The following is a 23,831-nucleotide window of genomic DNA, read 5'->3' as shown; positions in this document are numbered from 1 at the left end:
ATCAGATTAATGAACTGAGACAATTTTACAGAAGGCAAAAATCCCATATCATCTCCAAGCAACAGAACATGCTAACAGCTTTTCAACAGTTTATTCTCAAACATGAACAAAAGCAGGTCGGTCTACATTGGAAATGTGACTGAGATCCCAAGCAGGGAGCAAAGTTGGAGAACAAATCCTGTTGGTGAAGACCACTGGATATGGAAAAAGTAGCTATGCTGTTGTACTTCATGTACGCCTGATGGGTCAAAGGTTAATTAGTGGCAATATCCCAGAGGAAAAAAGATCCCAAAATTACATTTCCCAAATGGAATCATCATTCACATTTGTAATAGATAATGTTTGAATGAAGCTGGCTTGAAAATACATCTGAGGAAAGGTTTTGGAGTTTCCTTCAGATGGATTATGGCATAAGGAAAACATTCTTACACCTGGAACATTCACATTGCGATCACACCATGTTAGTGATGTTGTTGAAGTCAAATTGAAGACATCCAATAATGCAGTGATTCCTGACCGTCTGACCAGCCTTGTTCAACCATTGGATGTCTATCGCTAAGCAAGCCCTTCAAGGTCAGCATGAGAAAAATGTGGAATGATGGGATGTTTGGAAGAGAGAAGACCTTCCCCAAGGGAAGCAGCACATGGGCTCCAAAGTTAGCAACTGCGTATCAAATTCAAAAGCAAAAGCCAGAATTATATATTTCTATAAATTCATTTATTTTCCACATCTCCCCCTATCAAAGTACAGATAAGAATTTTACTTAGCAACACAACATGTACTGAGCGAGGATTAAATTCCATAAAAACTACCCTCTTCATCATCCTCAGAATCCTGAGAAGGATTTGTGGGCGGCACGGTGGCACAGTGGTTAGCACTGCTGCCTCACAGCGCCTGAGACCCGGGTTCAATTCCCGCCTCAGGCGACTGACTGTGTGGAGTTTGCACGTTCTCCCCGTGTCTGTGTGGGTTTCCTCCGGGTGCTCCGGTTTCCTCCCACAGTCCAAAGATGTGCAGGCCAGGTGAATTGGCCATGCTAAATTGCCTATAGTGTTAGGTAAGGTGTAGATGTAGGGGTATGGGTGGGTTACGCTTCGGCGGGGCGGTGTGGACTGGTTGGGCCGAAGGGCCTGTTTCCACACTGTAAGTAATCTAATCTAATTAAGGCATCACATCAAACATTGTTGTCAAATCATTCACGTGGGATATCCAATGTATTTGATGACCCCAAAGATGTTTATTGATGGAATGGTTTAGCAGATGAGGGTGATGATGATGATGGTGCCATTGAAGAAGCAGCTAGAGACACATTATTCAGTTCTGAAGCTGTGCAGGTTGTTTTGTTTATGGGTTTTAATCCTCACTGAATGCATGCTGCACTGCTTAGTAGCATTTTTATTTGTAATGTAGTAGTCGGAGAAATTGTAGAATTGTGTGTATATGGCTTTTGCTTTTAAATATGAAACATTTTAATTTAGTTACAGAAATTAATATCAGTCTTCATGAGATTATTAGTCATTTTATAAATTTAAAAAATATCTCAGCTTCTTTTTCATTGCTGTTCAGTGCAGTGTTGGTGGAACCAGTCTCTGACCAGTTAACTCTGCAATGTAAAAAGCCTATACTGTTTGACAAAGAATTTAGTCTCAGAAACTCGATTTTTATGACTGCATACAGTATTCATCAACTAACTGTTATATTGGCTTTTGTCAGTTATTTGATTGATCAATGAATTGTTTCCTTGAGGGAATTGATTCCTATTGTGTGTGGGGAGCAAGTCTGTTCTGACCTGAAAAGTTAGGAGAAAGTGAGGAATGCAGATGCTGGGGATCAGAGCTTAAAAATGTATTGCTGGAAAAGCGCAGCTGGTCAGGCAGCATCAAAGAAGCTCGAAAAATATGCCCGAAACATCGATTCTCCTTCTCCTTTGATGCTGCCTGACCTGCTGCGCTTTTCCAGCAACACATTTATGACTTGAAAAGTTGCAGTATGACTTAACACAACCATTTCAGCCATCTGAGTTGGTAAGAATTTCAGCAAATCAAAACAGCACAATTTGTCTTTTTTACAATGGTAAAAATTGCCAGAAAGTTTGGTCTTTGCACAGTAGATAATTTGTGTGCAAAATTACCAAGAATGTAGTAGTTCAGACCTTGCTAATTGGATGCAGAAAAAAACAAAAGGTAACTCACGTAGCATCACAGAAGCTATAAGAGTGTGTCAGTGCTACTACATTGCTAAATATGAATTAATTTTAGGCTAATTACTTTACATCTTATCAAGACTTACAGTGGGAACAATGGAACATCTAGTCCATCACATTGTCTCCTTTTATTTACTCTCTCTGCAAATATTACTTTGGTGGCATCAATGACCATGTATCTTCATAGTCCACATGATTTATTCAAAATTTATCATCTTTGGACACTGGAAACTCCTTTCCTGTTGGGCGAAGAGAGCCGCAGTGATCCAAATAGACTTCTTATTTTTATAATGGTCCATTCTTCAACCACAGATATGTTCTTATTCCAAGCAAGACCTGCTCTTTGGTGGGTGCAAGTAATGTGATTAAGGAGGATCTTCACTGAACTGTACAAAATATTAATTGAAGTAAATAAAGCAAGTCTATGACTTGCTTCAAATTAAGTCAGAAAGCTGAGCCACAGTACTTAAACTTGAATTAGGGATTAATAAATATCAAACAGATTTAGGAAGAACTTCATCAAAAAAGCAATAAAAGCTCTGTGTGTGAAATAAAAACATTGCTCTACAATTTGTTCAGCAGCAAGGTGCTGGTACTTGCAGCTCACCTTAAAGACACAGTTGGCAGGATTTCCCCTTTCCCCTTTCAAATCTGACACTAAATCAAAGTGTCCCCTTTCCCCTTTCAAATCTGACACTAAATCATCCAGCAACAATTGATGAAGGGTTAAGCCGGAAACGTTGACCATTTTGCTCCTCAGATACTGTCTGACCTGCTGTGCTTTATCCAGCATCACACTTTATCGACTATTAACTTAGAGACCCAGGTAATGTTCTGGGACCTGAGGTCTGAATCCCATCATGGCGGATGGTGAAATTTGTATGCAATAAAAACCTGGAATTAAGAGTTTAATGATAACTATTGTTGATTCTTGGAAAACCCATCTGGTTCACAAATGTCATTTGAGTAAGGAAATGGCCGTCCTTACTTGGTCTGGCCTACACCGAACTCCAGAGCCACAGCAATGTGGTTGGCTTTCAACTGCCCCGGGGCAATTAGGGATGGGCAATAAATGCTGGGCTAGCCAGTGACATTGTCATCCCCAGACCATTTAAATAAAACCCAGGAAACAAAATGCATTTAATTTTAATTACAGCATAGTAAATAGTTACAATATAAACTTGGGACTATAATAAAAACTAAAATTTTGTTGTTATACTATAGTGATTAGAACAAGGTTGGCCAGCTAGTTCTCATTGAATATGGGATCCCTGATTGGCTCAGGTTAACAGCCCCAATCAGGGAGCCCTGGCTGATAGATATAAACAGAAGTCTCAGAAAGCCTCTTTACTCTAGGGACTGGCTCTGAGCTAGTTGGTTAGAGTCCATGTACAATCGGTTCTGCTATAACACAGTAGTTCCATTCTTGTGAATCCCGAGTTATAAGAAAAACGCGTAATAACAGCACCATTTAAACTATTGAGGAAGGAATCGCATTATAACCAATGCACACTTTAAAAGTTTACACTTTAGAAACAGTGTCCCTAATTCATCAATCGCGTTATAGCAAATTTGCATTAATGAAAAACGCATTGTAGCAGAATTCTGCACATGTAAATAAAGAGTGACTTAGTGATGAAATACCGGTCTCTGTGCAGTTATTTTGTATAACGATAGTTTTTCCGATCTAGTGAAGGTGATTGGCATTAGTATGATATTAGTACACCATTTAAAAACTCAGATAAATCTCACACAATAAAGTGTGGAGATTTTACAGATAAATCACTAGTGTGAAAGGGCAAGCTGATGTCATTCAATGATGTCTTTTTGAGGATAGGGATCCTGTGGAGAAGAGTAGTATCACTGACAACAATGCCTGGATGTCTTTCTTCCACACCCACACATTCGCCAAATGTTGTTCTCCATCTTTGAGGAGTAATGGTCATGAACAATTTCGTGAAAGCTGAGATGTTGGAAATGCCATAACCAGAGCTGAATGTTAAAATGTGAAATTTAAGATTATTACTGGATGGGGTTTTGATGAGACAAATACACTTTTCTTGTCTTTGACATTTTTAATATTTTGAGTGTGTGGATTTACTGAATTGAATGTTTGTAATGTCAAACACGTCTTTATACAATCGTGATGTTGATTTTAGTAAAGATTCTCTCAAGTCTACCATCTTTCTGCCATTTGAAACTTGTATGGTGATTTGGTTGCTTGGACTGTCTCCCAGTTTTGAAACTGCCTGACTTTCATTCAGTGATTTGAATAGAATAAAGATACGGCATATGGATGGCATGATGGTTCAGTGGTTAGATTACAGCACCAGGGACCCCAGTATGATTCCACACTCGGGCGACTGTCTGTGTGAAGTTTGTACATTCTCCCTGTGTCCGCATGGATTTCCTCTGGGTGTTCTAGTTTCCTCCCACTGTGCAATGATGTGCAGGTTAAGTGGATTCGCCACGCTAAATGGCCCATAGTGTCCAGGGATGTGCAGGCTAGGTGGATTAGCCAAGGTAAATGCAGGGTTACAGGGATGGGGTGGGGTGGGTTTGGGTGTTATGCTCTACCCTATGGTATAAAAGGCAGCTTGGTTGCCTGTGCTGCAATGGTAAAAGTGGCTCCGTTTCATGGGTGTCCATGCTGTTTGGATACGAGAGTTGCTTTCTGCAGTGGTAATGTGAGTATTTTGATACCATTCTCCTGTAATGTGAATAACAACATGGAATTAAATATACCTTCAGATCCAGGTCCTTGATAGGTGCATGTTACTTCCTAGTCTGAGTAGATCATGGCAATGCACTGTTATGATATGATTTAAAATTCTATGGCCCACTTTTTAATTTCTCAATTTTTATCATTAGATAGTTATCTGTCCTTTCTGTTAATCAGATTTTTATACAATATAAAGTGCTGTATTCTATTAATTATTAATATAACTTCAAAAATAATCCTCCACTGCAATCTAAACAAAGATAATGAATAATAGATATGTTGGAGTGAGTGACAAGGCAAAGAGCCTAATCAGAGAAGTCATATCATGTCATAAATTGTCAGAGTAATTTTATAAACATTAAACCACAGGATTAGGCCAAATCCTTTAACTGATTTGTGTTTGTTACTATTGGCAGAAATCCTCTCATAGGAATGATGTTTAGTGTAAAGTACAAACATTTTCAAAACCATTGCATACTCACTTGAAGAGTAAATATGACAAAAAAAGTCATCCATTTACAAAGCAAATACACTTCTAGCTTGCCAGTGAAAAAATACTTGAGGTCAGAAAACTTGTACAAAACGGTAAGCCAGTCCTGAGTTTTGCTCATTAATGGTCAGAAGGATGCAAGGCAAGTTTAATGATTCATTACTCCTAAAGTATGGCTGGGTGAGTATGTCGAAGAGAAACTGTGACACTCAGTTTAATTTTTGCCAATTATACTCCTGGCTGGGAAAGCTGTGTTTTGGAACCACAGCTGCACTGAGCCCAACCTGTAGGATTCACTAAGGAATACTGAACTTCTAAATAAATCAAACTGACAAGAGAGTTCACTCTCTAAAAGTAATTAATTGTGTCAAGCAAGTTGGAGATGTTGTGGCAACACAATGAAGTGTTATGAAAATGGTTAACCACTGGTTATCTTCATTTATATTTGTATTAACTTCTCTTTTATCCAGTTTTTGCCATTTCCAAATGTGAGTCTGAAAAGGGACCATCAAACAACTTTTACACATAACACCTCACTTTGTCACATGCTGAGAGTGCTAGGTCTACAGAATTAGACTCCTGCAGCAAGTAAAGGACTCACACTTGGGGAAGAACACCAGACACGACTTATGGGGACATAACAGATGGATGATGGAGATAGGAGTGACAGGCAGTGGTAGCTGGGATTGTTTCAGTGATGCAAGGTCCAGTTTCTGTCCATAGCACAAATTGAGTCATGGATTACACAACAGCCCATCATGCCATCACACACTTATCTACTCTAGTCTCATCTTCCAGCACTAAAATGGAAGCTAAAGTGCTATTCAGACACTAACTCATTATGGGATAGTTCCAATTTAACTAAAACTCATGCTCAGCACTATACTGCAATGTAGGTACATCAGTTATCCATCATCATGTATCCTCCTCAGATTCCTTCTGATCTCTGTAGTTGCCTTTGTAGTAATAGGTGTTACCAGATCTGAATCTCTTCATAAGGAATGATGATCGATGTACATAAAAAGTCAATACATGGAATATAATATTTCTATTCTCTTCCAACCATTGAATTCCTCCTTTAGGTTCTGACATTTTTTTTATTGCTGATTTATTTCTAAATGCCTTTTCTTTGCTCATGCTGACTTGACACTCAGTTACTTTGTTCTCTAATCTTTTCTCTCCATTTAGCATATCCCTTTATACAAGTCAGCATGATTATAATCTCTCTGGACTATTGTTCTTAGCTGCAGCTCTTGGTATCTCAGATGGTTGCTGACAGTTTGCTTCTGATTATTAAGGAATTTTGTCTTTGCTTTCGGGCATGAGTAAGCATCACTATTATTGTAGCATTTCTGTCAGACCGAATAGATGCAAGAATCAGAAACTAAGAATGAGCCTGACATGATGGATGGAGTGTTAACTGACATCCTGTCTCCAAGAATGCTGTCACCCTGTTGAGTATTTCCAGCATTTATTCCAGATTTCCAGCATCTGTAATATTTTGCTCTGAAATGAGCCTAACAGATTGACTGCAACCAGCAGAGAGGGAGATAAGTTCTTTGAGCAAGGCGGGAGAGTTATGGGAATCACCATCAGCTGTATATTTCCCTCCAAACCACACACCATTCTGACTGGGCTGTATCACCATCATTCCTCACTCTTGCTGAAATCCTGGAACAGTCACTCTGGGTGAACCAAATTCATATCCATTGTACTACCTTCTCAGGCAATTAACCAGCAACGCTCACAACCTAAAATCACACAGTTCTTTTATAATTTTCAGGTGGTTTGCATTTTTCTCTTGGCTGATGTCGTTTAGTTTTACATTTCTTCAGTTCTCTCTACCTGAAGGCAGATTACTACAACCAAGGCGAGAGAACATATTGTCCCACTGGCCGTCAGTCGGAAATATTTTCTCCGGTTATCAGGATTACCAATTATCAGGACGACCAATCTTTTCTAGGTCAACTTTTAAAAAGAAAAGACCCATCAACCTGATTTCATAGCAAGTCTAATTATGGGTCTATTATCAAGCAAACCATATTCAATATATTTGTAATAATTGGTTAACATACATAGTGAGGAATGTAGAAGTGTAACTGCATGTCCCTCAAAGTACTGCCAAAAACACACATACTGCAACAAACACACAAACACTACAGGGTAAGATAAAAAAAAACTCCACAGAATACTTTGTGGAGATTGGCTTTCTGAAAGAGAACACATTGGCAAATGGGTCATTATTGAAGGGAAAAGAGTGTGGGATGTTCTGGAGTCTGTTCCAGTGTTATTCCGGCAGATATGGTCAAGTCATTTATTATGTATGGTTGTCTTGGATATCTTGAAGACCCAGCTTTCTTAGGAACTATAATCTTGAGATGTTCTGTCAACCACTCTTTCAAAAAAACAAATAGGTTCAACCCTGAATTGATGCAGAAGGTATTCTTTTCAGAAATGTGCATGAAAAACTGGGCAGCTTGTTCTCAGGAGACATCTCTCAAACTTAGTCAAATAAAACAAGAACCCCTCCTAGCTGGTCAATGTTCGAAATAGGTGCAGCAGGCTGAAAAGCAAAGCCAGCAGCTCTCACCAGTCATGCGATTTCTAGGAAGCCCGATTTTACAAAGAATCTCCGATGTCCACAGTGAATCTTCTGTGATCTCTTTAGAAGAAACCACTCCAGGTGTGTCTCCAAAACCTGAAATAAATTCCTTTTCATGTAATCTGTCAAAGTCTTCTGAGAAATGTTAACGATAAGGCATGTTTGTGACAAGATTCTCGGTGCTGGTTCATCAAACCACAGTGAAGTGTCCTGATTTTTACAACAGGTCAGCTGAGGAATCTGGCCCCGAATCCATTTCAATCCAAACAAGAATCAAATCATCTTGCCCCCTGAGCTAACTGGCTCTCACCCTCTCTTCACATACTGCCCACTGCTACTGTCTTAAACATTGACCTCTCCTGGAATGATCAATCAGGACTTGATGGCTGAAATTGATCTGGAGCATCTTCTTTTAACAGAACATACCTGTAAAGTGCAGATAACAGAAAATGTGAACAAACATGTTCAGTAATTGACAGTGTGAACTGTGTCATAAACCATAAGATCAAAACTGATTACCTTCATAACTGTCAATAACACGCCACATCCTAAAATATAGCACAGCCTGATATCTCTTCTATCATTTTTACAGTTGTTAGAATGGGTAACAGTTCTCAGTGTGCACGTTCGCATCACCAACGTTCATAAAACAAGATATATTACATACAAGTTAGCCAGCACATAGTAACGTTTGCATGCTTCACTCTAATTATTATACAGCTTTACTAAAATTATTTGAATATTCCATTCATAAAATATTATGTGGGTGTGACATTTCATTGTTTGTGTTCAAACAGTAGCAATAGCAGTACAAACAGAAGTCCAGAGTCATGCCATATGGAGTACCATCTGTTTAGCAGGAATGTGTGTTTAGTTTTAGAGAGTGGGTGAAGTTATAGTTGTTACCATTTTGGTGTGTGTTTTGCTGTTTAGCTAAATATTCTGGAATCACTGTGAATTTCTGCATGAGATACAGGTTGATTTCATTTTTTAAATTTGTATTCATATTGTCAATTTATTGAGATAATTTTCAGTAGATAATAGAGACATTCTGTGTATTTTAATTAAGTTTATTGGTAGGTTAATTTATTTTTTTTCTGACTTGCAACCTTATAATAATCATTGCACCAAAGCCCTTGTAATGGTCTATTTACTGACAATATTTTGTTGGCTCATTGAGTATACAGCACAGAAACAGAGCCGGGCTAAACTTTGATTCCCCACTGCTTTGAAGGATATGACGTTGAAATGCTCAAAGATAATATTCAATTAGAAATCACTAACTGACATGATCTTCATCCTTGCCCTGTTATTCTTGATGCAACAACCCATGAAAAAACTATACCTTGCTGTTGGAGAAAAAAAAATTGAGCTTTTAATAGTGTATTATTCACAGTTAGTAAATTCTCTCTGGCACTGAACTCTTTACATTTCTGGAATGTCAAGGATCTCCATTTAATGCTTAAATAAAAGTTCATAGGTTTGCAAAATGCTGAAAAAATGTAAGCTGTTTCAGGGTTTTCATTAATTGCCGGTATATGTCCCAGTCCCTAGTTTGCTTTCTGTAGAATAATTATAAAAAGTTGCTCTTTAAATCCTGATTTATTCTCTTTGAAAACCTTCAATAATGATTGGCTCCTCAGCCTCTGTAATGACGTGGCTGTTGCGGGAAGCCAGTGATTACCTCTAGCTGGCTGCAGGATGAAATTAACAACAGGAAAGATGATATTCTTGGCACAGAGCTTATCAAAGCCTTTGGGGAAGTTTTCTTCAAGGTCAGTGTCAAGCACTGTCACTTCCACAATGACCTTATAATCTGCATTTAGGGTTTTTTTTGCATTCAATGTATAATGTACAACAACTGATAAATAACTTGCTGATTTATTGAAAATATACTTTGCAATGGGACGTTATGTGTAAGTGAGTGATGTATGTAGCTTAGTAGCAGTGTTGGGCCATAGGATGGCTGACATGATTAAAGGGTGCCAACAATAACTGAGAAGCAGTATATGTCATTGCAAAATCATTTCTATTGCCTGACTGTGTTTCAGATATGGTTCAACAATGAGGCGTTCCAGTTTATTGGTTTAATGAACTATGCACACGTGATCAGAAACCTCCTGGGTTAAAGAGACGGGATATTGTACCAACTTTGAAAAATGCCAGAAAGTTAAATAATTATGAACCCATTGGATTAACTTCAATTGCTGAGGATTTGTGAGAAAGAATGATTGGAGGTTCCTGTTTGAGAACCTGGACAGAGTAGTAGGTTATCAATCCCTGATGAAGGGCTTATGCTCAAACATCGATTCTCCTGCTCTTTGGATGCTGCCTGACCTGCTATACCTTTCCAGCACCACATTCCCGACTCTGATCCCCAGCATCTGCACTTCTCACTTTCTCCTGTCAAAAACCTGAAATATGGCTTCTAGGGGAAAGAAAAGTCTCTAAAATAGATTTCCATCATATAAAGAGTTACCTGCTAGCTTGTAGATAAAGATATTGCAGCCGACATAGTCATACAGTCATACCTTTTAACATTTGGAAAGCTTTCAGCAAGGTATTGAGTGATAGATTGCTGTCTCAAATGGAGTGACAGTTGTTGGAAAACTGAAAGGAAGACAGCACAATGATGTGGTTGATGGGTGGGGGTTGGGGGGAGGGGGGTTGAAACTAAATGCATGTGCATACACCAAGTAGAGCTTATAAATGAGAAGAGATTGTGGGGCGATAAGAAAATGGAATGGGCAAAAGAGAATTTGATGTCAGGACAGCATGATCGCCAACAGTTTCACCCCTGCCACTGAGCACCATCCCAGCAATGGCCTGGCTCAGTTAAAGGTGAGAAGCTGTGGCAGCTACCTGCCAGTTAGATATTGCTGCCCCCACTTACACATTCCCTTACAGGAGACAGGGACCTGTCAGTGAATAAAGTGTAATATATTTGGATGATGGGCTTGTCAGGCCTTGAGTGGGCTTCAGCATTTGAAACCAGATCTTGACTGCTCATGTGAAACCTTTGATCTTTCTATGGCGCTGCCTCGAGGTCCTTTGGATTGATGCCTGGCATTTATCCAACAAGGATTGTGAACAGTGGTTTATTTGAAGTTCTGTGTAGACGCCTGAACTATTATTTTTTACAAGGCTGGTAGAAATTCACTTCAGACAGATTGGAATGTTTCTTAACAAATTAGACATTTCTTACAAATCATGCGGCGTATTGGAAATCACCTGACTGGATTTATGGATGTCAGGAAAGGGATTTTGCTTGGAGATCACTTGGTTTCCATTGGGTAACAACTTGCTGAGAGAAAGATGTTACACAGCTCAGCCTCTGCCTTTCTGAGATACCCTTGTGAGTGATCAAGCTGTTTTTCTGAAAAGCATTCAAAAGTGTTCCTCTAAACAGTTCCTGAGTAATCCCTGGTTTAATGGAAAGACATTTTTTGAACATTGCATGCTTTATCTTGTTTTTTTTCCTTTGTGGACTAACAATTCTTAGCCAAAGTTATTTTTTCCAAAGTCAATCTCAGTAGAGTGATCTGTTACTTGTTCCTCTACCCGGCATGAGTGTTCGGCTATTTAAAGGGGTAAATATTCTTTCTTTCATATTTTAAACTGTTGGTGTTAACCAGCTCTGCATTTTGGCTGAATATGTTATTTTATAGTAAACTTATAATTTTCATAATTTGTTAAAGAAATGGGTTGATTGATCTTTTTCATCTGAACCTAAGCTTGCAGTTGAGTTGGTATCAGAATAATATGGCATGGTGGCACAGTGGTTAGCACTGCTGCCTCACAACGCTAGAGACCTGGGTTCAATTCGTTATCACACTTAAAGGAAAAGGCATATAATGATATTATTATGACCAAGGGTGCCTCTCTCTAGACTCATTACTCCACTGGTCATGACATAAATTTAAATGATTTATGTAACTAATCTCAATTACATATATTAGATTACTTTACAGTGTGGAAACAGGCTCTTCGGCCCAACAAGTCCACACTGACCCACTGAAGTGCAACCCACCCAGACCTATTCCCCTACACCTAACAGTACGGGCAACTCTCTCGATGGAGTTTGCACATTCTCCCTGTGTCTGCGTGGGTTTCCTCTGGGTGCTCTGGTTTCCTCCCACAATCCAAAAATGTGCAGGTCAGGTGAATTGGCCATGCTAAATTGCCCATAGTGTTAGGTGTAGGGGAATGGGTCTGGGTTGGTTGCACATCAGTGGGTCAGTGTGGACTTGTTGGGCCGAAGGGCCTGTTTTCACACTGTTAGTAATCTAATATATGTAATTGAGATTAGTTACATAAATCATTTAAATTTATGTCATGACCAGTGGAGTAATGAGTCTAGAGAGAGGCACCCTTGGTCATAATAATATCATTATATGCCTTTTCCTTTAAGTGTGATAATGACTCTCCCCTCACCCGTCCTCCAGTTTGCAATTTTTCTTTCTCTGTTCATCCTGAAAGTTCTATGTATCTGAAATGTTCCCTTATCAGCTGCAACTGATCTCAACTGATATATCCTTTAAACTAATTTGCTAGTTTGCTTTAGTGAGCTCTACTTTCACGTCCGCACCATGGTCCTTATTTCTGTTTCAAATACTAGTCTTTGGACCCACTCCTCTCTCCCTCAAATTCCCTCAACATTCAACTGCATTATGGATGCTGCTTCCTAAGGACACCTTCACTACAAGTTCATTAATGAATCCTCTCTTGTTGCACAGTCTCAGCTCTGGTAGGAAGAATAGAGGCATAGGCTGTTCTCTAAATGGAGAAAATTCAGAAATCTAAAGTGCAAAGGAACTTGGGAATCCTACTTCAGGATTCTGTTAAGGTTAGCTTGCAGTTGAGTTGGTGGTGTGGAAGGCAAATGCACTGTTGGCATTTATTTTGAGATAACTAGAATATAAAAGTGGGAATGTACTGCTGAGGGTCGAGAGTGTGGTGTTGGAAAAGCACAGCAGGTCAGGCAGCATCCACGGAGCAGGAGAATCGGCATTTCGAGCATAAGCCCTTCATCAGTTAAGGACCTCCTGATGAAGGGCTTATGCCCGAAATGTCGATTCTCCTGCTCCTTGGATGCTGTCTGACCGACTGTGCTTTTCCAGCAACACATTCTCGACTTTGATCTCCAGCATCTGCAATCCCCATTTTCTCCTCCATGCACTGCTTGAGGCTCAATAAAGGCTCTGGTCAGATCACATTTAGAGTGTTGTGAGCTATTTTGGGCCCCATACTTCAGGCAGGATGTACTGGCCTTGGAACAAGTCCAGAACAGTTTCATAAGAATGATCGGGGTTGTTGTCGTGGGTGACTTTAACTTCCCTAATATTGATTGAAACCTCCTTAGTTCAAAAAGTTTGGATGGAGCAGTTTTTGTCAGGTGCGTCCCGGAAGGGTTCCTGACGCAAAATGTTGATTGGTCAACTAGAGGGGATTTGGTGCTTGGCAATGAACCATGCCAGGTGTCAAATCTCTCTGTGGGAGAGCATTTTGGTGGTAGTGATCACAACTCCCTGACCATTACTAGAGAGAGATAGGAGCAGATGGTATAGGAAAGTATTTAACTGGGGGTGGGGGAATTATAACGCTCTTAGCCAGGAACTGGGGAGCCTAAATTGGGAACACATGTTCTCAGGGAAATGCATGACAGAAATATGGAGATTGTTGAGGAAGTACATTCTGATAGTGCTGGACAGGTTTATCCCACTGAGGCAAAGAAGGGATGGTAGGGTGAAGGGGTCTTGGGCAACAAGGGATGTAGAACATCTAGTCAAGAGGAAGAAGGAAGCTTACTTAAGTTTGAGGAGGCAAGGATCAGACAGGGCTCTAGACGGCTGTTGTAGGTTACAACAGGACATTGACAGGGTGTAGAGCTGGGCTGAGAGGTGGCAGATGAAGTTCGACTTGGAAAATTGTGAAGCGATTCACTTTGGAAGGTCAAATTTGAATGCAGAATATAGGGTTAAAGACAAGATTCTTGTCAGTGTGGAGGAACAGAGGGATGTTGGGGTCCATGTGCATAGAACCCTCAACATGGCCACGCAAATTGATAGGGTTGTTAAGAAGGCATATGATGTGGCTTTCATTAGCAGGGGGATTGAGTTTAAGAATTATGAGGTTATACTGCAACTCTGTAGAGTCCTGGTTAGACCACACTTGGAATGTTGTGTTCAGTTCTGGTCACCTCATTATAGGAAGGATGTGGAAGCTTGAGAGAGGGTGCAGAGGAGGTTTACAGGATGCTGCCTGGACTGGAGGGTATGACTTATGAAGAAAGGTTGAGGGAGCTAGGGCTTTTCTCATTGGAGTGAAGAAGGATGAGAGGTGACTTGATGGAGCTGTACAAGATGATGAGTGGATAGCCAGAAAGTTTTTCCCATGGTGGAAATGTCTATCACAAGGGGGCATAATTTTAAGCTGATTGGAGGAAGGTACAGGGGAGATGTCAGAGGTAGGTTCTTTACACAGAGAGTGGTGGGTGTGTGGACTGCATTGCCAGCAGTGGTGGTAGAATTAGGGACATTAAGAACTTTAAAATGACCCTTGAATAGGCACATGGAAGTCAGTACAATGGAGGGTATATAGGTTAGTCTGATCTTAGAGTAGGATAAAAGGCCAGCACAATATAGAGGGCCAAAGAGCCTCTACTGTGCTGTACGTTCTATGTTCCAATTTCCCAGGAATGAAAAGTCTAACATATGAGGAACGTTTGAGGACTCTGAGGCTACACTCAATGGTGTTTTGAGGGATGGGGGGAATCTAATTGAATGCTGAAAGGTTTGGACAGAGGGAATGTTGGGAAGATGCTTCCATTGGTAGGAGAGACTAGAACCTGAGGGCACAGCCTTAGAGTAAATGGAGATAAGGAGAAACTTCTTCAGCCAGGGAGTGGGGAGTCTGTGGAATTCACTGCCACAGGCTGTGGAGGCCGGGTCATTGAGTATATTTAAGACAGAACTAGAAAGGTTCTTGATTGTTAAGGGGTCAAATGTTACAGGGAGAAGGCAGGAGGATGAGGTTGAGAATCTTATCAGCCATGATTGAATGGCAGAGAAGACTTGATGGGCCAAGTGGCCTAATTTCTGCTCCTGTATCTTATGGTCTTATGGTCTCTGGTGTCACCTGTTGTCAGGTTGACTCCAGAACCTGCTGTTCTAAGAAACAATCCCAAAAACATTGGATGAATTCCTCCTCTGGGCTATTGATGTCCATTTCATTGTTCAGTCTTTATCTACAGTAAAATCCCTCATAATTTGTTCCTTTCTACTCTGTCCTACCACATGTTTACTTTTAGGGGGCCTGTACTCCATTCCCACAGGTGACCTCTCGTCTTTATCATTTATCATCTCCACTTGAATGGAGGTCATCCCCCTCTATTGTGCTCATACCATCATTAGTTAACAGAGCTAACCCTGCACCATTTTTTAATCTTCCTATCCCCATCTATATAATTAACAGAGGGAAAAACACTATCCTCAACACAAAGCTTATTAAATCTTTCAGGACAGTTTCTTCTATGTCTCTTTTAATAGTTAATATTAATTTATTTCTACTTCATTTGTTTTGTTTCAAAGGCTACCTGTGAATCAAGTAAAGAACAATTAATTGCATCATTTTATGATTTTTGTAACCTCTCCCTTTTCCTATTGATTTACTCTCCATGCCTTCCTGTCAAGGTCTACTTATTTTTTTACAGACTAATACTTTTCTCCTTGATCGTGTGTCTCCACTTTCTTTGCCACCATCTTCCAAGATTTAACCCCTTGCCTCCAATTATTTGGTTTAAAAATCTCCATTTCCCCAGTTATGGAGCTCACTTGAGCACCTGACCCTGGGCTGTTCAGATGTAAACCATCCCAATGGTATAGATTTCACTTCCGCCTGTGTTGGCACCCATATAGTTCCCCATGAACCAGAATGCTTCTCACCACATCAGGCTTTGAGCCACACATTCACTTCTCTATTATTTGCCTCATGCCATTTTGTATGTGGTTCTGGGAATAATCCAGAGATTATGACCTTTCATCATCTGCTACCTAAACACTTACTGTCTGTACAGAACCTCTTTTGTTGTTCTGTCTGTGACATCCATTGCTGTGTGAGACCAAAGACAACTTTGGTTTGATCCTAATACATGGACATCTCATTAACGTTTGACCACCAAACGTACATATCAAAATTTCAATGCTTTTCCGATATGATTTTTGATTCATTATTTTAAATGGTTGGAAAATCTAGAGCATGAGGCAGACTTTCTAACAACTGATAAGGCAGCTCAGAGAAAGCACAATGCCAGAAAGCAAATACTTTCAGCTAACTAACTGGGTGTTTACATTCCATTCTGAGGAAGGTCTAAACTAAACTCAGAGCTTTTATGTAGTTTGACAATATCATATTGTTCTTTAATACGCTGCAATCTGGAGTGTAGATGATCCTTCATCAGCTCAGGTTATTTGCACAGAGTCTGACAATGCATGCAGCAATTGGTTCCAAACGGGTTTGACTTCAATTAAATCCGCTAAATATAGCAATATGTAAATCACTGAAATGCTAAATTTATGATATGTTATTACTCAATACTGTAGGTTAAGTGCAGTGCATTGAGAGAGATGATGTTTTAATTCAAGGGTAGGTGTTAGTTTTCTGAGGAGATAGTGTAACTGGGGGCAGATGCAAAACATGCAGGTGATAGTACTTTTCCCACTTCCTGTAGCACACATAAAACTTCACCAACATCAATTACATTCACTGCTTCTCCTTTTGGCTATTCTGGGAGTTGACCTTTACTCAACTTGTGTATTGATGTGCATTGAAGTCATTTAAGTCTTCAATGTTGATGGAGAACTAGTTTATTTTCAAAATTTCTCAACATAGATTTTGCTTTTACTGGAATTGTGGGGGGATATGTAAATTTCCACTCGTGTTACTGAGATTTCTTTAAAGGGCATAAGTAGAAACCTATAGCTAAAAGATTTATTTGCCATGTTGTAGTAATAATGATGATGAATGTACTGCAGTTAATTAGGATTTATGGTACTAATAAGCACCTAATCATTCCTGCAGAAAACTTACAGAAGTGCATTAATTATACGTTCTCTGATATAATCTCTTAAATTCATGTTTTCTTTGGCTATAACATTTGATCCATATTAATTTTCATACATAATTAAATTTGGCTGTTTATGATTATGTGCAGTAAGTTTGATAAACTTATGTAAAATGTATTCATAATTACCTTTTTGTTATCTGAAAAAGATTCTGATATCTGAAGGTGCCATAACCTGAAATATTTCTTTAATTGTAGGATATTTTTATTGGCAATGAAACTCTCCAGACCATTATCCCGACAGTTACAACAGAACTGGGTCCTGGGGTGTCCTCCTGCTGCATGTAGCTGGTGGTGTTTGTGGGAAGGCACCTCAGTTTCACAGCTCAGTGCTTCAGTGATACCCAGCTACCTTTGACCGACCTCAAATCCTGGTGTCCTTCCATCCACAAACAGGAGGGTGGTCAGATCCCCCCAATTTGAGCAATTGGACTTGTTGGTGTATTTAAAATAAATATAAATAAAAAATGTCACCAGGATCTCACTGATGTGACCAAATAAAGACATACTCATTCAGCAGATTTGCTAGGGCTATAAGGTGAGATGCTGTCTAAGACAAAGAAATGTGAAGAACTAGTTTATGGAGACAATGCCAATATCTGCTTCTGGCTGTTGCCTTAATAAGGGCCGGCAATGATTCCATCATTCGGAGACCACTAGGGAGCTCCAGGAAGTGCCAAGGATCGAACACAACTAGTCTGCACGGTTTCATGGGATGTCCATAGATGTCTGCCCTAAGGAATCTCCAGGACAGTGCGTCTAATCACGGTTACGATCTCCTTTCAAAATGTTGTCAGAAATATTTGATTGATTTCTAATTGCTTGATTCATGGGCTTTCATTTTGTCATGGAACCACATTCTATTTCTGTGATTCGAAATAGTTAACTGTGCACTATTGCTGTCATTTACAGGAAATTACATTGGAGATTTTTAAGATTCAAAGTAATCCCATAGCAAATAAATTGAAAGAAAATTGTCTAGTCACATGTTTGCAAAAATATAGCCTTTAATGAATGAAAGAGATATTGTCAAGTTTCAGAACCAGAAATGTGTGTAAAATATAACAACTAGATTAAGTTTAAACAATTTATTTCTATCGTGGCATAGGGGACAATGAATGTCAGTTATCACTTAGGGAGTGTCAGCAGAAATTTCCCACTTACAGTTAAAGGGTGGAATCTAATGAGCAACTGAATGAAATGGGCAATGGCAAGTTGGTTGTTGAGAGAGTCACTCCACCACAATGTGGCTCTTTGCTCAGGCAGCGTGGGGAGATTGTCATCAGGAATGGTGAGTTCCCAACTGATGACCTTTATTGCTTGATAAGCAGCTTGTTAATAGCCCACCTCACCGTTCGTTACAAACTTATCCAATGCACTGTTCAAACTAACCTTTGGGAAGCAAAAACAGAAAGAACTGGAGAAACTCAGCAGGTCTGACAGCATCTGTGGGGAGAAAAACAGAATTATTGCGATCCTTCTTCAGAACAAAGGGTCTAGGTATAGTGGTAGTGTCCCTAGCTGTGAGGCAGGAGGCCTGGCTTCGAGCCCCACCTGTACCAGAAGTGTGTAAAAACAGATGGACTGGAAAGCAGTGTTTTTCTTCAGTTCTGTCACGTCTGCAGCATGTCATATTGTTGTGTTGGCAATAAACCCCATCAGACAACCAGCAGGTGAGCTGGTTGGACTGCAGTGCTCCGTCCAGGGCACCTACACCTGAGCAACATCGCACTACCACCTGGACCATGTTGCAGCAGCTGCCACATCAAACAGCATAGGTGGAGGGATCCACTACCTCGCCAACCGCTGGGTGTAAACTGCAGAGTGGCCTGTGTGAGTGGCACCTCCTCTGGATGTCCAGTGAGTGACACATTCTTATCGGAAAAGCATGTGTGACACAGTGAGAAAACCTGTCCAGCCTCTCAGCAAGTTTTATTCCACCAAACCCAACACAACTCACACTCAACCAAGAGAAGCAGGATTCACCCAGTGCGTTTTGTTTAATGAGATCATAGCACCTTGTCCACCATGGATTAGATTGACTTGACTCATTAAATTATCCAATTATCACCTCATTCATCCTGGTTCATTGGAATCTCTTAGTGGAAAACCCACAGCGAGAGAGGCAGCGATGTTCTCCACTGCTCACATCATCTGGTTTTCACCCCTGGAAAGGCCTGGCCACACATCGCTCTGATGCTCTGAGCCAGGACCTGGCCTCCACATTTTGGTGCTTGACCATTCTTACGGGACACGTGGCGCAGATGCAAGAAAAGCTCCACCGTGGAGCGGGCAGGGTTCTTTTCCACCTGGCTGCCAGCAGAAGCACTGCCACCAAATATGAGCAGCCTGGACACAGCCAGCAGGCCCAGTCAGGGCTGTGTTCTGGGGGGAAGGAACACCAAGCTGCAGGAAAGCAGGCAGTGATCTCCTGCACTGTGTAAGGCATCATCATCTCTTACTGCTGGCTCACACTGACAGGGCCCGCACTCTGTCTAACTGCTCACTCATCTCACCAAGTGTCATGGACTACATCTCTCACTGCTGCATACATCATCACTGACTCAGTGGCTCTCACCCATATCATCATTCCAATCTACAGACAGCTCCTGCTCTCTGAAGAGACACCTCACCATCTATCCAGTCTCTTCTTCATCACTAGCTGCTCTTCCATGCACTTTCATCTGACTCAATCTCCCCCTTTGTCTCATTGCAGGAGGAAACAGCCCAACCTCCCCCAGACTGACATCTCAACAGCATCCCCAGTACCCTGACCTCTAATCTCTGGAATGCAGCAGGACTAACCAGTCAGATCTCCCCAGGCCATGAGCCCATGGAGCCCAGGGCATTGGGCAGAGTAAGTGCCTGACTGACAGTAGGGACTGTCCCTCATTGTCCAATCCCCAAGACAAATTCATTGACTGAATGTCGTTCCTCTACATCCCACTAAGGACTGTTCACTTTGACCTTCAGCCACGACCATCAGCTTAAAGCACATATGGTGAGTTTGTGCTGAAGGTATGATACAGCACCAGGTCACGTACCCTCTGAGAGACTTACCATTCAGCACTCCTCACCGCCTCTCTCTGCCTTTGCACTAGAAAACATCGCCAACCACGCAGGCTGGGAGGCTTTAACTAAGCACTGTGGGTCCTTTGCTCTAAGAAAGTGTGAGAACCACTAGAGGTTTGGCAGCCCATGAATAAGTGTTGAAGAGAATGAATGAGTTTGTGTGTGTGTGTGTGTGTGTGTGTGTGTGTGTGAAGCAGATAGAGACTGACAATACAAAGTGGGCGAGAAGTAAGACAGCAACTAACAGCGATAAGATGCATCCTGTGTTTAAGCATTCTATGTAAAGCATGCAAATCTGAGGTGCCCCGAGCTCCAGAGTAAAATGTGCAAGAGCAGACGTGCTGTTCAGGCTGATGTCAGAGTGGGCATCATGATGTGGTGAGGATGGTGGTTTCCCAATGCCAATGTAAGTGGATGAAGGATTGAGGAAGTTGATGGCCATAGAGTATGCAAGTTTATCACTGTGAAGGAGCAGGTTATGATGGGCAGGACGAGCAATTGGATATGTAGCAGTTGTCAGGGGTAGCAGTCTGATTTCCATGTAGGGAATTTGCATGTCTTAATCCTTGGGAAGAAGACATTTGGGCATGGTGTATAAATAAGCTGATCTGGGTCTTTAATGAAATACAAATGCGTCATTCTAAGCAGTCATTGCTCAATGGCAAGATTCTGAAGTCATCATTTATGTCTTGAGGGAAAAATTGGAAAAAGATTTCCCAGTGTGCAGGATCTGATTGTTCCATTCTCTGTGTTCTCTCACCTTTCCCACTGTTGCTCAGACCGCAGAATCGGGGAAACTCCACACTGTGTTTAAATAATGTCATCCAACCTCGAATCAGCTTAACCTCCAGCAGTATGACAACACTTCAAAACAAACTCCTTGTGAAACGTTTCTGTAAGGTTTGAAAAGGTGCCAAATAACTACAAGTCTTTTCTTTCAGATTATAAGCAGTAAGTTTGCACAAAGAAAATTGACCAGAAATGTCTGACTTCCTTTCATTTCCATTTTCAGTTGATTAACTTTGAAAAATTATACTTTTGACAATATTCACGAAGCTTAATCAACACCTCAAACTAAACTTAATTAATTACAATGTGCAAAATAACTCCTGGTGATGATAATAATCTAAAACTGTTCACTTTGATGAAACGTACTGCAACAATTGGCTATGCACCAAACAGTCAGGGTTTGTTTGTCCTGCTGGATTTCCTGACCAGCAGACCAACATAGTACAGAGGGATGGGTTTATGTTCTGCCTTCTTGTGAAAGATAATGGGGTCGCTTTTAACTCTCAGGTGAGAACTCAGCCCTAGTGAGCGATTGGCACCTCCCGGGGAGCACCAACAGGCAAATTCAGACTATCTTAAATGGTGGGCTCGCATTGGTGTGCCTGTAGCCAACTTCCTGAGACAAAGCCACGGCTCGGCTATTAAAATGAGCTGCTGTTGGGAACCGGAAGAGATTATACTTGGCACTGAGGTAAGTGGTTGGGGTGGAATCACAATTGGGCAGTGGGAGGGCCACACAGGACACTCCACCTAGAGAAACACTCCTGCTTCCTGTGGCTGCTATACAAATGTAAAACTAATTTGGACCTCTTCTGGTGTTGTCTCTGTGACCAGACAGGCTTGTGTTGGCAGGTAGCCACCACGTAGATTTCTGGAGATTAGAATCAGGCCCCAATTATATCATTAGAGCCTAATCTGCATATTTAAAGAACAAAGTTGGCTTCAGGCAATTATATTCCTGGCGCCTGCATCTAAAAATTTCAATAAACTGTATCAGAGTCAGATCTGTCTCCCATTCCTTTTTAACAGCTTCTCCACCCAGTTACTACCAGGCACAAAGATACTTATTGCCCATTGTATTGTGCTTACCTAAGAGCTGTATTATGGAAATGAGAAAACAATGATGAATGTTTCCGACTGTTCAAAAGCATATAATACTTAAAATATATTCTGGTAATGCCAGTTAATGGGAAAAAGTGAAACATCTATAAAGAGTCACAGAAATTACAGTATGTTCTTCACACAGTTTGTAATATTTATTTCTGAAATGGTTTTTAAAATTACAGATTTTTTTTTAAAAAGGTATAAAATTCAAAATTATTTTAAAAGCATACAAGTCCAAAAAGTGCAATGCATTGAGCAGCTGATTGGTCAATGCCTGATTTGGTTATGGTTTGGGGAAATCATCTGTTTATTTTTGTGAAGAGGAAATGACTCTTCAACACGTAAACTTTTTTGTCTTTTCAATGAGCCATCTTTTCCATTTACCCAATATTTAACCCATTTAATAAAGAACTTTTGAATTAAACTCAAACTGAATTATTTTTTAATGTAATGTGTAAAAGAATCAGGATATTAGATCAGTTTGACTCAGTCCTAGTACTGTCAATTTGATGTCAATATGCAGTAAGGTAAAGAGCCACGTACTGAGGGATTATGTTGTTGGAGCTCTCCTTTAATAATTCAACTGAAGTGAGGGCCCATCTGTGTATTTGGGTAGACTTAAAAGATTCCACATCACTATTCAAAGACAACAGTTGGATGTTCTCTAGGCTTCCTTGCCAACATTTTTACTGAAGAGTCCACCAGCAAATCCACAGTTACTGACCTTTGTAAGACCTCATTGTGCACATTGGCCCAGACTACAGTCTGGAGGTGAGTTCTGAGAGGCTGTGAGATCAGCTAACATGGAGGATTGGGCTTTCTGAATGATGTGCAGAATTTAATGACAGGCTCTTCTGTCACTGAGGTTCCAGTCTACAGTCAGCCTGGTTGACAGGCAGGGGGCCTGTTGACCAGAAAACCTGTTTCAGAGGGCCAAAGCCTTTCAGAGCAGGTAAGTGTATATTGGGAATGAGTAAGATTATTGGGCAATGGGTATTGATGGGAGTGTGGGGGCCCTGTCACAGTTGGGGGGGGGGGGGGGGGTGGGGGGGGAGGGGGGGGGGAGATAGGTCAGGTGTTAAATGAAGACAGGCTGCCCTGTTATATTACTGAAATGACTGACTTACTTCCTGCGAGTTGGTTGGTTCACATACTCCTTTCCTCACCCCCATTACAATTAGGTATAGACTGGTTTGACCACTTTCACCTTATTGCACTGTTAAAGTTAAGCTCATTGTTTCTGCCATATTTTGCCAAATATGTGACTCTGCTTCAGAAGAGTACTTTGCTTGTGAAGCATTTTGCGAGTCATTTCTTTCTCTTTATCATACAGAGCTTGACCATCCTACATTATCATCATTTACAAATATATACAAATATTCATCTCACTAACAGATAGCCTCAAAATCCAGTATGTCTTCCCACAACCCTTTTTTGGATCTCTGTAATCTGGCTTCTAACCATCCTGTGGTATCAACACAACTTTGCTCTGGATCACCGGGATTATCTGTACTTCACTGTATTCTTTTTAATCTGTCCTCCGTTATCAACACATTGTCAAATGTGTTGCATACACCCACAAAACTAGTTGTATTGAATCAATGTTTCCCAGCACTTTTGCTTGATATTCAATATTTTCTGGTCACAGATGACTACTTGCATCTTCTTATCCTTAACCTCTGGTCTGATGCTTTTTCCTTAGTTCTCCTCTTTACTATCTTGCTGCC

The 23,831-nt window shown here is 40.6% G+C and overlaps 1 protein-coding gene across 12 annotated transcripts in view; it reads left to right on the top strand.

Moving 5' to 3' along the window:
* Nucleotides 1-23,831, top strand: part of LOC140467006 (DNA (cytosine-5)-methyltransferase 3A-like) — a 638,661-nt gene that overhangs the window by 40,113 nt on the left and 574,717 nt on the right. Inside the window, exon 3 of one of the 12 annotated variants that reach the window (XM_072563064.1) lies at nucleotides 21,508-21,691. The exons of the other annotated variants lie outside the window; for them this stretch is intronic. Within the exon in view, the coding sequence (XP_072419165.1) occupies nucleotides 21,647-21,691 (45 nt within the window). The 5' untranslated portion in view covers nucleotides 21,508-21,646. The remainder of the gene's footprint in view (nucleotides 1-21,507; nucleotides 21,692-23,831) is intronic. 12 annotated transcript variants of the gene reach the window in all.

This window comes from Chiloscyllium punctatum, chromosome 3 (assembly GCF_047496795.1).
Source record: "Chiloscyllium punctatum isolate Juve2018m chromosome 3, sChiPun1.3, whole genome shotgun sequence".
Classification (NCBI taxonomy): Eukaryota; Metazoa; Chordata; class Chondrichthyes; order Orectolobiformes; family Hemiscylliidae; genus Chiloscyllium; species Chiloscyllium punctatum.
The sequence above is the reverse complement of the archived record's forward strand: the minus strand, read 5'-3'. Positions and strand labels throughout refer to the sequence as shown.